Source organism: Lepidochelys kempii, chromosome 8 (genome assembly GCF_965140285.1).
Source record: "Lepidochelys kempii isolate rLepKem1 chromosome 8, rLepKem1.hap1, whole genome shotgun sequence".
Classification (NCBI taxonomy): Eukaryota; Metazoa; Chordata; order Testudines; family Cheloniidae; genus Lepidochelys; species Lepidochelys kempii.
The window spans coordinates 106,483,901-106,495,800 of record NC_136387.1 but is presented as its reverse complement, the minus strand read 5'-3'; the positions used below and the strand labels follow the sequence as shown (position 1 = coordinate 106,495,800).

General features: G+C 64.2%; 1 protein-coding gene and 1 non-coding gene across 3 annotated transcripts in view; one reads left to right on the top strand and one right to left on the bottom strand.

Annotated features, from left to right (window-relative positions):
* Positions 1-1,774: 1,774 nt before the first annotated feature.
* On the top strand, positions 1,775-11,379 carry LOC140916643 (uncharacterized). Of its 2 annotated transcripts, XR_013636210.1 has the most exons (4): positions 1,775-1,850; positions 3,563-3,623; positions 3,943-4,060; positions 11,058-11,379. It is a non-coding gene; the product is annotated as an uncharacterized LOC140916643 (transcript). The 2 variants fall into 2 exon arrangements; XR_013636209.1 differs by lacking the exon at positions 11,058-11,379 and having other exon boundaries at positions 3,943-4,061.
* The window catches only part of SLC6A9 (solute carrier family 6 member 9), a 52,312-nt gene continuing 46,229 nt past the window's right edge, over positions 5,818-11,900 (bottom strand). Inside the window, exons 13-14 of the mRNA XM_073357961.2 lie at positions 8,768-8,938; positions 5,818-8,463 (exon numbers count right to left, since the gene is read on the bottom strand). Of these exons, the coding sequence (XP_073214062.1) occupies positions 8,266-8,463; positions 8,768-8,938 (369 nt within the window). The 3' untranslated portion in view covers positions 5,818-8,265. The remainder of the gene's footprint in view (positions 8,464-8,767; positions 8,939-11,900) is intronic.

The following is an 11,900-nucleotide window of genomic DNA, read 5'->3' as shown; positions in this document are numbered from 1 at the left end:
ACGCGCTATCTCAGAGTAGGACCAAGCCCCAGACCCAGGTCAATATACAAATCAGATCTTACCCACAAATCACGCTGTTGCCAATCCTTTCGAATCTAAAGGGTTATTCATTAAAGGAAAAAGAGAGAGACGAGAGCTAGAATGGGTTCAATGGAATCAGTGACATCCAGGAATGGCCAAGTTCTTGGTTCAGGCTTGCAGCAGTGATGGAGTAAACTGCAGGTTCAAATCCTGTCTCTGGAGAACATCCCCAGCTGGGATGGGTCATTCAGTCCTTGGGTCAAAGCTTCCATGTAGCAAGTCCCTCCAGAGGTCAAAAGCAGGATTGAAGACCAGATGAGGAGCTTTTTATAGTCTCTTGCCATGTGGTCTCTTTGTTTGTCCCAAGGACAAGCTGCCCATCCCATGGCCTGGAAACACCTCAGAGTTCTGTCCATGGGCAGGTCCCTGCACACCTGGCTGAGTCCCCAGGCATGTCTGCCTTCTCTCACTGGGGTCAGTTGTGTCGCTGAGGGTCCTTAATGGGCCATCCAGCAGGCTAGGCAGAGCTGACACCCACTTGTCTGGGGTGTCCCCCAGAAGCAGAGCAGAAGTTTGAAATACAGTCTAGAGCCAATACTTATAACTTTAACTACAAAAATGATACACACATATAGACACCATAATCCTAACCAGCCAACCATAACCTCGTCTTAGACACCTTATTAGACCCCCTATATAACAAGATTGGTGCCACTACAGGACCTTGGTTGCAACAATGATCTATACGGTCCCAGATTATGTCAATAACGTGACAGGGGGGCCATGCCCCAGCATCCCCCGGCCTCCTTCCCTGGCAGGGCTGGTGCTGTCTCCCATGTGCAGAGCCTGGCAGCCGGGACTGGGTCCGTGGCTTGGAGAGACAAAGGGCGGATTGTGGGGAATGAGGAACCAACGGGGCCAGAGGGGAAGCAGGTGGTCCTGTGGTCTTTCTGGGCTGCCCTGCCCCCTCGCTGCCTGGCCCCTTTGTGCTGCCAGCTGGGGGGCAGCCAGGTCTCCTGGAGGGGAGGGGCACTTGGGGGCCAGTGGCCGTTCCACCCCTGCAGGGCCCAGGGACAACCTCCTGCCTGGTGATGTGCGCAGGGGGTGTCTCTCTGCTCCCCGGCAGCCTGGGGTGGGGCGGGTACCCCCTGCTGATCCTGCCATCCCAGGGTCCTCGGTGGGATGGGCTGTGCACAGAGAGGGGAGAGGACCCCTCACCACCCTGCTGCACTGCTCCTGGCCTGGGCCTAGGACTGGGGGGGTCCAGCGTGGGCTGGGGTGTCAGGCTCCATTCCTGGCTCTGCCACTGGCTCCCTAGGGTGCGTTCCTTCCCTGCTCTGTGCCTGTCCCGAGGGTCAGGGGTCGTGATGGCTCCCAGCCCCAGGACGGAGAGGCCTCTCCCATGTGGGCACCAGGGGTTACCTGTACCCAGCCTCCATGCGAACCCCTTCCGCCCAGCCCCTCCTCCAGACATGGGTTCCCATCCCAGGAGGTTGGTCCTCTCTCCGCTCTTGTGACCCTTCCCAGGCACCCTGCCCAGCCACACAGCTCCAGGGCTGGGGGGTCTCTGGGAGGCGGGTTAAACCTGGCATCTGGTGAGACAAGGTCCCACTGCCATGTGCTGTGAGGGGGGCATGTGCCCAAGTGCCAGGGGTTGTGCCCAGGGGCCCCAGGGCATGGCAGGAAATGTTTAAAGCAGACGCTGACCCTTGTCCCGGCCCCCCTCATTCCCATGCATCTGGAGCCCACCTAACCCACCTGTCTCTTCTGCCAGGGCCCTGCTGGAGGAGGAGTGCCGTGCCCTGGAGAGACACATCTGCCACCTCCGGGTAGGACCCCTGGGATGGTGGGATCAGCAGGGGGCACTGGCCCCTGTCACGGAGTCCCGGGCGATGCTCTGGAACTGCTCCTCATGAAGCCAGGCAGGACTCTGGGGAAGTCTCCTCTCTGGGAGCAGCCTGTCTGCAGGACACACAGCTCCCCCGGCTCCACCTTCCTGGGTCTGACCCCGGAGCATTCAGCATCCTCTGCCCCCCCATGTGCTTCCCACAGCGAGTCTGCCCAGGCGGGGGTCCTGGGGGGGCCAGAGGGTCCTGCCCCACAACTCCACAGTCAGACGTGACTCTCAGCCAGCCAGTAACACAGAAGGTTTATTAGGCGACAGGAACATGGTCTAAAACAGAGCTTGTAGGTGCAGAGAACAGGACCCCTCAGCTGGGTCCATTTTGGGGGGCAGTGAGCCAGACAACCCTGTCTGCACTTCACTCCATGTCCCCAGCCAGCCCTAAACTGAAACTCCCTCCAGCCCCTCCTCCTCTGGGCTTTGTCCCTTTCCGGGGCCAGGAGGTCACCGGATTCCTTTGTTCTCCGACCCTTTAGCTCTCACCTTGCAGGGGGGAAGGGCCCAGGCCATCCGTTGCCAGGAAAAGGGGGTTGGCCATTCTCTGTGTCCAGACCCCTGCCCACACCTGCCCTCTAGGGCTCTGCAACGATCATACACCCTTATCCCACCCCCTAGATACTTAAGAACTGCATAGGGAAACTGAGGCACCCCCACACTATTCAGAGGAAACATTAAGAACAGTCCCACTTTGTCACACCACCCCCTAGATACTTAAGAACTGCCTAGGGGAAACTGAGGCACCCCCACAATAACGCGCTATCTCAGAGTAGGAAACATTAATAATTAATGTTTAATAATTAATGCTCTTCGTCACAGCCCTGCCCTGGGCTGTGTGGGAGCAGAGAGACACACCCTGAGCCACCCTGCGCACCTCACCAGCGGGAGGCTGCCCCTGGTCACGCCAGGCCATGGCCCCCACCGGGGCAGCCTGCTGGGCCGTGCAGGGATGGACTTGCCCTGCCCCACAACAGCCACCCTCACCCTGGTCCCTAGGACGTGTGTGCAGGGGAAGGGCTGCTGGCAGGAGTGCTGGGAGTTGGGCCTGGGAGCCAGGACTCCTGGGTTTGATCCCTGACTCTGGGAGAGGAGTGGGGTCTAGTGGGTTAGAGCAGGGGAGGGCTGGGAGCCAGGACTCCTGGGTTCTGTCCCCAGCTCTGAGAGTGGGGTCTAGTGGATTACAGCGGGGGAGGGCTGGGAGGCAGACTCCTGGGTTCTATCCCCAGCTCTGGGAGGGGAGCGGGGTCTAGTGGGGTAGAGCAGGGGGCTGGGAGCCAGGACTCCTGGGTTCTCTGGCTCTGTGCTGGGGAGGGGTTTGTGGCTGAGTGAAATGGTAGCGCCCTCTGCTGGGGGACGGCGGCTTGGCCACGGCATGGTTGTGCTCTGGGTTTCCCAGTCCAGCGTGTGCTGGTGAAATATTTCACCGGGCCTCTTCTGGGCAGTGCCATGGTGATGGTCCAGGGCCAGCCCCCCGCGGGACTGCTCCGGTCCCCTGGAGGCGATCGGTGCAGGGCTGGCTGTTGCAGACACTCCTGGTGGGGGGGCTTGCCCTGCTCTGAGAGACCCTACAATAACATTCCCCTCCCACACTCTGGGGGCAGTGGGGCAGGCAGTGCTCTGACTCTCCCCCCCTCTCCCCAGCGCTGCCTGGAGGAGGAACACCGAGCCGCTGCGGGGCCAGCGCAGGAGCCAACGATGGCTGGTAAGGGACCTGCCCGACCTCTCCCCGGGGAGCACAAAGCCAGTGTCCCGGCCCAGCCTCCTTGCCCCGGTCGGGGTGCAGCGCCGTGTCCCCATCACGGAGATGCAGCTGGCTCTGGGGAGGGTTGCAGGGTGTTTAACAGCCACACAGGGACAATACCCGTCGTGCAGGGCAGCCAGGAGCTGGCTGAGCCAGTGGCACCGAGGGAGGCGAGCTCACTCAGCACCACCGCAGGCCCCATTCTGCACCCCCTGGGCAGTGCTTGGGGCAGGCCAGCGAGGGGCGCTCTGCCTCTCACCAGCACTTCCCTTCTGTGCAGAGCTGCAGGAGCAGAGACGAGCCATGGAGCGGGACCTGCAGCTGGGCCAGCTGGACCCCAGGCCTGGCCTCTCCCAGGAGGTCCAGTGCCCTGAGCCTGTGGCCCCCCGACAGCCCAGGTAACCCCCTTTGAATAAATTGCCCAGGGGGACCCCTGCGTACCAGCAAATACAAGCACCTCAGGCAGGGCTGTGTGTGGGGAGGAGAGGGGCCCCAGGGATGGGATGGGGTGGGCTGTGGGTCAGATTGAGGGGCACTGGCAAGGCTACAGGGACCCCAGCGGGCAGCGGGTTGGAGTGAGGGGCACTGGCAGGGATGCAAGCTGGGACCCCGGGGGGGGCTGGCTGGGGCCCTGGGGGGCAGCAGGTTGTAAGTGAGGGGCACTGGCAGGGCTGCAGGGGGCAGGCTGGGACCCCCGGGGGTGGCAGGTCACATAGGCCATGCTGGTTGTAGGGGGCCCCATTGCGGGATTATTGCAGGGCCTCAGGCTATCACTGCAGGCTGGGGCGTGGGTTCGGGGTCGGTCCTGGCTGAACCCTGCCCCCTGGACGTGAGCCTGTCTCCGGATGTGGGGCGGGGCGGGGCAGTGCTCTGTCCCGGCGGGTCTCTGCTGACGGCACTGTCTCCCTGGCTCTGCAGGGTGTCCCGTGGGCCTGGGGAGCCCGGCACCAGCCAGCGTGTCCCCCCCGCCTGGCACCAGCCGCTCCGTCCCCGTCGGGCCGCCGAGAACCAGCCCCGCCAGCCCCAGGCACTGTGCTGGGCCGAGTGCCCCTCGACGGGTGCAGCTGCTCTCTGGGCAGCCTGGCTAGGGGCTCCACGGAGGGGCTGCGACCCCTGGCTGGGCCTCTGGGCACCAGGACCTGGCTGCACCATCACCCCCAGGAGCTCGGGTTCCCCCTGCAAGCCCAGCCTGCAGCCACCTGGCCCCCCTGCCAGCAGGCCCAGCCTGGCCTTCCTCCCATCGCCACCCACAGAGCAGCGCCCGCCCCCTGCGCCCCCTCTCCGGCCGCCACCTGAGGCCGCTGGGATGCCAGGGGCCAAGCTAGCGCAGGGAGCCTCTCTGGGGTATGGGCAGGGAGCCTGGGGCAGCCTGGCATGGGCAGGAGGTCGTGCCCCATCTCCCCCCCAGCTCCAGCGCCGCTTCCTGCCCCGCTGGGTCCCCTCTGTCCCCGGCTCGGCCTTGCTCTGCCCTGGAGGCCCCCAACCCGCAGGGGCATTGTCGTCTCCCCCAGCCCGGGATCAGCCCCCTCCGCGTCTTGGGGGCAGCTCCTGAGCTGAGCCCTGAGCCTGGCCTGCAACGCCCCCTCCTGGCTGCCCCCTGCCATGGTGCGCGGGGAGCCGTGCAGCGTGCACTGGCCTAGGGGTCGGGTGGGGGAGGGGCGCAGGTACCATGTGCCCAGGGGGTGGGGGGCAGTGGGGGAAGGGAAGCTGCCTGGGGCCTGGGCACTTCTCAGTGCTCCTGCCTCTGGGGGGGATGGGCCCTTGGAGCCAGAGGCAGGTGCTGGGGTCTGGCACCGTGCCCTCTCTGCGGGGCCCCCTGCCCTCACCCACCCTGGGCAGGACCCACACAGCTGCCCCGTGGGGCTCGGAGCTCTGCGCAGCTGTGGGGGGGAGCTGGGACCTGCTGTGGGCATGCCGGGTGCCTCTGCCCAGCGCCAGCAGGTAGCAAGGCCAGGCGAGGGGGGCAGGGCCTGGGCCCCTCCGTGCAGTCTGGCGGCTGGGAACGGGACCCGCCGATCTCCTGGCTGCACCGGGCCACAGCATCTGGGCCAGGCCTGGGCGGGCAGTGCCGTAGGGATGGGGTACCAGGGTCGCTCACGCGTGCCTTCCTCCCCCCCCCCCCCCCGGCCAAAGAAAGGCAGCCGGCAGGCGGACGCAGGAATATAAATTTCATTAAAATCTATCAGACTTTAAAACTCTACACGGGGCATCACTGGCGTGGGCGGCGCGGCCCAGGCCCCAGCACCGTATTGCTAACGATTAGACGGGAAGAGGAGCGTGGGCATCATGGGCACACGGGGCAGGGCACAGGATCCATGCAGGAAGTAGTGCAGCTCCGCGTTGGCTGGGGGGGGGCAAGGCGGGTGGGGGGTGGGGAGAGGTGCCCACAGGGTGCCGCAGCCCCCCACCCAGCGTGGGCACCTTCCCCAGCCGCTGCCTGGGTAGCAGAAGTGGGGCCGGCTCCGCTGCCCGTGGTCCCTGTCCCCGGGGTGTGGGTAAGTCCCACCAAACTCACTTCACTGGTGGCCTGAGCAGCCCCAGGGCATCGCCTGCCACCTGCCCCGCCCATGAGGCTTGGCTTTGTTCGGTGCCCGGGCATGGTGGTGGCGAGGCCGTGCCTGGCCCAGGGGGGCACTGGGCTCCCGGCTGGAGGGGGAGCGCACAAAGGAGTGTGCCTGCCCCCCTGCTTGGGCCAGGCCCAAAGCTGGGGTGGGGGAAGGCCCAGCTGCTCCCCGGCCCCTGACACACACGGAGCCATGGCTGGACACCCCCACTCACCATGTGGGCTGGGGGCCGGTCCCCCTCACGCCCGGCTGGAGAGCGGGTACAGGGACCCAGGGCCTGTCTGAGCCAGCCCAGCCCAATGCCATGGGCACCCTCCTGTGGGGGGGCTGTGGGCAGTGATCTGGGGAGCACCCCATTGCAGTGAGGGGCTGTATGCAGCCCCTCCCCCCTTAACACTCATCTGACGCAGAGGAAAGTGCCTATTGGGGGAAGCCCCCTACGTAGTGCTTCTGGCCCCAGGGGCCTCCTGTGCATCTCCTTAGCAGCAGGCTGGGGCAATGCCCCGTCCCCTGGCTGGCTGCCCCTCACCACCATGGGGGCTGTGGGGCCCAGGGTGAATCCAGCTGGGTCAAGCAAACCCCTTCGCAGTGGGGTCTGGAACCGCCCCCCCCCCCCGGCCCATAAAGTGCTTCCCCTCCCCAGGGCAGAGCCATGAGGGTGCAGGGCCACCCTGCAGCCCCATGCTCAGCCGCACCAGCAGGGAGCAGACAAGGCCATGGGTCCTGCTCGCTCGGTGAAGGGGGAGCCCCCAGGGCAGGGCTGAGCCCATGTAGAGGACCCCCCCCACACCCCGCTATGCCAGCACAGCCTAACCCTTGCAGCCTGCTGCGGCTGGTGCAGCCACTGGGCTGGACCCAGCCCAACTGCAGCCCCTCATGGGACACAGCACGGGGGTGGCGGGGGGGGGACCTGGCCGGGGCTGGCCCTGCACCCCCCAGGCAATGGGCATGAGAGCACTGTGGGGGGGTAATGGGCGTGTGTGCATGCATATGCCTGGGCCGTGCATGTGTGTCGGCACGTGTGCTGTGCGTGTCTGGGCCGTGCATGTCGGCACGTGCCGTGCGTGTGTGCGCTGGGCTTTGTGTGGTGCGGCGAGTGTGCTCTTTGCCGTGCGTGTCTGCACGTGGGCCGTGCATGGGCCGGGGGGGCAGGGCATGTGGGCACGCATGCTAGCAAAGGGCCCCGCCCCCGCCCTGCATCTCCATCCCTCTCCAAGTGCCCCTCCCTTGGCGCCAGCTGGGGGGGCTCCCGGGGAGATGGTGCTACACTACGGCTTGGGCCATGCCTGGGGCACAGGTAGGAGTCCTGCCAGGTGGGTTGAATCCTGCCTGCCCCAGACACAACCCTGGCCTCAGCACTGGCCCCCGCCAGTCTCAGCCAGACACCATCTCCCTCCACGGTAACAGCAGCCCCCACCCCGCTTCGGCCCAGCCAGGAGGGGAGGGCCTGGAAGGCAGAGCAAAGGGCTGGGCTAGCCTGACCCAGCTGCTGCCTGCCTGCCACCCCGCACCTCCACCCCATTGACTCTCTGCTCCCCTCCCCTTCGCTCCCCCTACGCAGCGGGGCGCGGCTCCTCCTGGCCCTGGCAGCCGCTCTCCTAGGCCCCCTCCTCCCAGAGCCCCAGCTGCGCGGCCTGCGTGGTCCGTGGCCCCTGTGCCGCTTTGGGCCACGTAGCAGCTGGGAGCCCCCATCTCACAGGGCACGGCCCCCAGCCCAGACGCTTGGGCCCCGGCTTCCCCGTCCCCCAGTCACACACTGGGCAGGGGCTGAGCCGCCCCTGGGCTCAGGCTTGCTCCCCCCGGTCTGCACGCCCGCCACGGCTCCTTGGGCCCTTGCCAAGCTCCCCTGCTGCCGGCGGTGCGCTGGGCCCGGCTGCGGGGCCCTTACTGTAAACACGAGGGGTGACACACACCGTGGGGAGGGGCGGGGGGTGGGGACGCACACACGGGGAGCCCCTGGCGGTGCCCGGGGCAGCCTGGGCTCCCCCAGCAGTGCGTCACCGAGCAGGGCGGGTCGGGGAGCATGGGCTGGTGCCGGGTCACAGTCTGGAGTCCTGGCTGTGGGCTGAGCCGTTGCTGCCCTGCACCGGGAGGGCGACGTCCTCGCTCCGTGGCTTCTCGGGGTTCAGCGGCTGCACATCCAGGCAGGCGCCGGGGGTGGGGGCGTAGCGCCCTGCCCGGTGCTCAGCCAGCGCTGGGCCCCAGTCCTGGCTGGGCTTGGTGGCGTTTTTCAAACGCTAGAGAGAGGGAGAAGGGGCGTTAGCTTGGCCACGTGGGCACCGGCCCTGTGCCCGTAGGGCCCCAGCCCAGAGCCTCGATTGCCCGCCTCCACCTCAGACCCCTCCGTGACCCCCAAGTGGGGCAACAGCCAGACATTCAGCCAGGCCCGAGGGGCTGGCAGGGACCCCCAGCCACCTCCAGGGCAGGAATCTCCAAGCCAACCCACTAGACCCCACTGCCTCCTAGAGAGAACCCAGGAGTCCTGGCCAGGTCACCGGCGCCCGCCCCACAGTAGCAGCCGGGTCTGGATCTCCCCCGCACCTGGAGCAGCGTGTTGCCGTCAGCACGGCAGAGCTTGTAGACGGCGTAGAGCGGGATGCAGAGCACGGAGGACAGCGCCATGAGGAACCCGATGCTGACGGCCCAGGTGGGGTAGACATAGGTGTTGTAGGCAATGGGTCGGTACTGGATCACCGTGAACACCAGGATGAACTGGGGGGCACAGAAGGGGGAGTGCGGGCTCAGCCATGAACCCCAGGCCTGCCCGTGGCCCCTGCACCGGGGTGAAGGGCAGAGCAGGTCCCTGTGTCCCACAGGCCCCACACCGACCAGCCCCACATCCCTGCCAGCCCATCACCCTTGCCCCATCACTGCCATCCCCACCAGCCTCCCATCACCACCCCCATGCGGCCTGGCAAGGCAAGTGATTTCTCCTGGCAAAGAGTCACTCCGGGTACCCTGCACCCACCCATCACGGTGTCGCGGTGATCAAGCAGTGGCTTTGCACCCAGCCCAGCCCGGGTTTCCAGCCTGGCACGGAGCAAGCGACCCCATGAGAGGCTCTGACGAGGGGCCTTCCGGGCTGAGCTGGCGTGAGTGAGATGCCACGGCCGGGACAGCAGGAGAGCTGAGCGAAGGGCACATGCTGGCACCCGTGACAGAGGCAAAGCCCTGCACGGTGGGGGTCCACGTTTCCTGATAGCTGCATGGCTGCGGCCTCTTTAGCGCCCTGCAGGTGCTCAGGGAACCTGCCTGGGGACCTGCCGGGGCCGGGGGAGGGACGCCTATCCTGCAGCCCCAGCCTCAGAGCTGGCGGGGTGGGGAGAGACACCCCCCCACCCAAGTGCTGCTGTGGGGAGAGAGAACTGGGGGGGGGAGTCCTCTCTCCCCAACATAGCCCCAGAGCACCCTCCTGCACCCCAAACCCCTCATCCCCGGCCCCACTCTAGAGCCCATACCCCCAGCTGGAGCCCTCACCCCCCCACACCCCAACTCTCTGCCCCAGACCTGAGCCCCCTCCCACACTCAGCCCCACCCTGCCCCATGAATTTTGTTCTGTGCACCAATATGGAGGTGATGGGTCACACAGGGTCATGTCACACATCACCTCCATATTGGTGCACTTAATAAAATTAATTCCACACATGGCTGGGAAAATGAGAGGGACACTGGTGGGGGTCCCGTGAAAAGGGGATCCTGGCTCGCTGCACTGGCCAAGCACTGAAACACCCTCTGAGCTGGGCTGGAACATGCTAATGAGGCCACGTCTACGTGATGAGCGTGCCAGGGCCCAGCGCCGCTTGCTCTGGCGACGGCAGGGTCCCCAGTGCTGTGAAGCCCCTCGAGAAGGAGAAGCTGGGCTGGCAGAATTCCCCATCGGCCTCGCTGCATCTAGGGGGGTGAAGACAACCAAACTGTTGCAGAGGGTGCAAACTACTCCCCTGTGGGGCGAGGTTGCCAGGCCGGGGTCGGTGCCAGGGGAGCCCAGGATCCGGAGCGGCTCTGCGCTGTGGGTCGTCCCTAGCCCGGCATTTCCAATCCTTTCCCTTGCGTCTGGTCTTTCTCCATTTCTCCTGCTCGGGTACCTGCTCGGCCGTTGGGCCTCGCTGGGACACAGTGCTGCGGCCACGTGGGCAGCGGATGGGTGCACCGGCTGGTGTCCAGAAGACAAGGCACTGGGTGGTTGAGGGGCGAGTGGGGCCCCCAGAGCCCGGAGTGGAGCACCTGTGCTGCCAGCAGAGTGGGGCAGGTGTCCCCAGGCCTGCCCCCCAGACCCTCCCAGCCACTGCCATGCCCCCCCCATATCAGCCCCATCCCGAGCCATAAACTCCCTCCCAACCTGCCACCCCTCAAGCCGAGCACCCAGGGATCGCCATGGGTCCAGCTCTGACAGTGGCCACGGCTGGGTGCAGCCAAGGGAGGGTGTGACGTTAGGAGTGTAATACAATATCTCATTGAAAGGTGACACAGGTCCAGAAAGAGTTAATTACCTCCCAGCCTGACCTGACCCAGGGCCCAACTTTAAACACTTGATAGGAAGAGATGGAAATGAACAGGGCCCTGAAATGCAAGTCTGCACTGTTAGAGAGAAGGGGAGATGTTTGCTCAGGTCTTGTGAGGTCAGCAAACAAGTCTTGTCTATGGCTTTGATTCAAAGATCAAAAAGGGAATATTAACATTTAGGAAGACACTTGAGTGACATAGTATTGTTGTCTCTATGTCTCTTTGAAGGTTGGGGTAACCTGTATCTGAACTGTTCAATGGATAAATTGCCCTGTGCTAATTGCCACAATGTTTGGGAGAAAGAAAGTTAAGTTTCTTGTTTTCTCAGGCCAAAAGACTGCTGGAAATGTATAAAAACCTTGGGACACGATCCTTCCTCATCTCAGATCTGCTTTGGGTTTCAAGAAGGGAAACCCTGAGCCATAAGGATTGAGATCCCCCGTCACTGACTGGAGTCACCCTGAATATGGACACTGGACTATAACCTGTGGACTATTTCTAAAAGGACTTTTGGCCACTATAAACTCACCATCTCTGCTATGTACCTGGACCTCAAGAATTGAATTCAAGTCTGTCAACCAACTCTCTCTCTTTTCTTTTTAAATAATTTTTCATTTAGTTAAGAAGAATTGACTGTAAGTGTGTATTTGGGGTAAGATCGAAGTTATTTGACCTGGATCTGGGGCTTGGTCCTTTGGGGTCAGGAGAACCTTTTCTAATACAGAGGCTGGTTTGGGCTGGCTGGGTAACTCTAAGGAGTGGATTTTCCACCAGCGTTTGGGGTCTGTCTGCCCCGGTCTGTTTGCCGTGCACCCTGATTGAGTGACCTCAGCTGGCTCCCATGGGCAGCATCGTCACAGAGGGGCAGAGCCCAGCAGAGCAAGGTGGGGATGAGCTACCCCTGGGCAGGTCTCACCCCGAGGCAGGAGTTTTTGGACTGTTCGCTGTCACAGGGACGCCTACCCCTGCTGTGAGATGAGCTGGGATTTGCACCTGCCCCCGTAAGAGCAGGCTTGTGTGCTGGCACAGGCTGGCAACCCCTCCCCCCCATGGGCTGGCACACCCCTGCTCTGCCCCCCACCTCTCCACGGGCTGGCACACCCCTGCTCTGCCCCCCACCCCTCCACGGGCTGACATATCCCTGTCCCTGTCCAGGCTGGCACACCCCTAC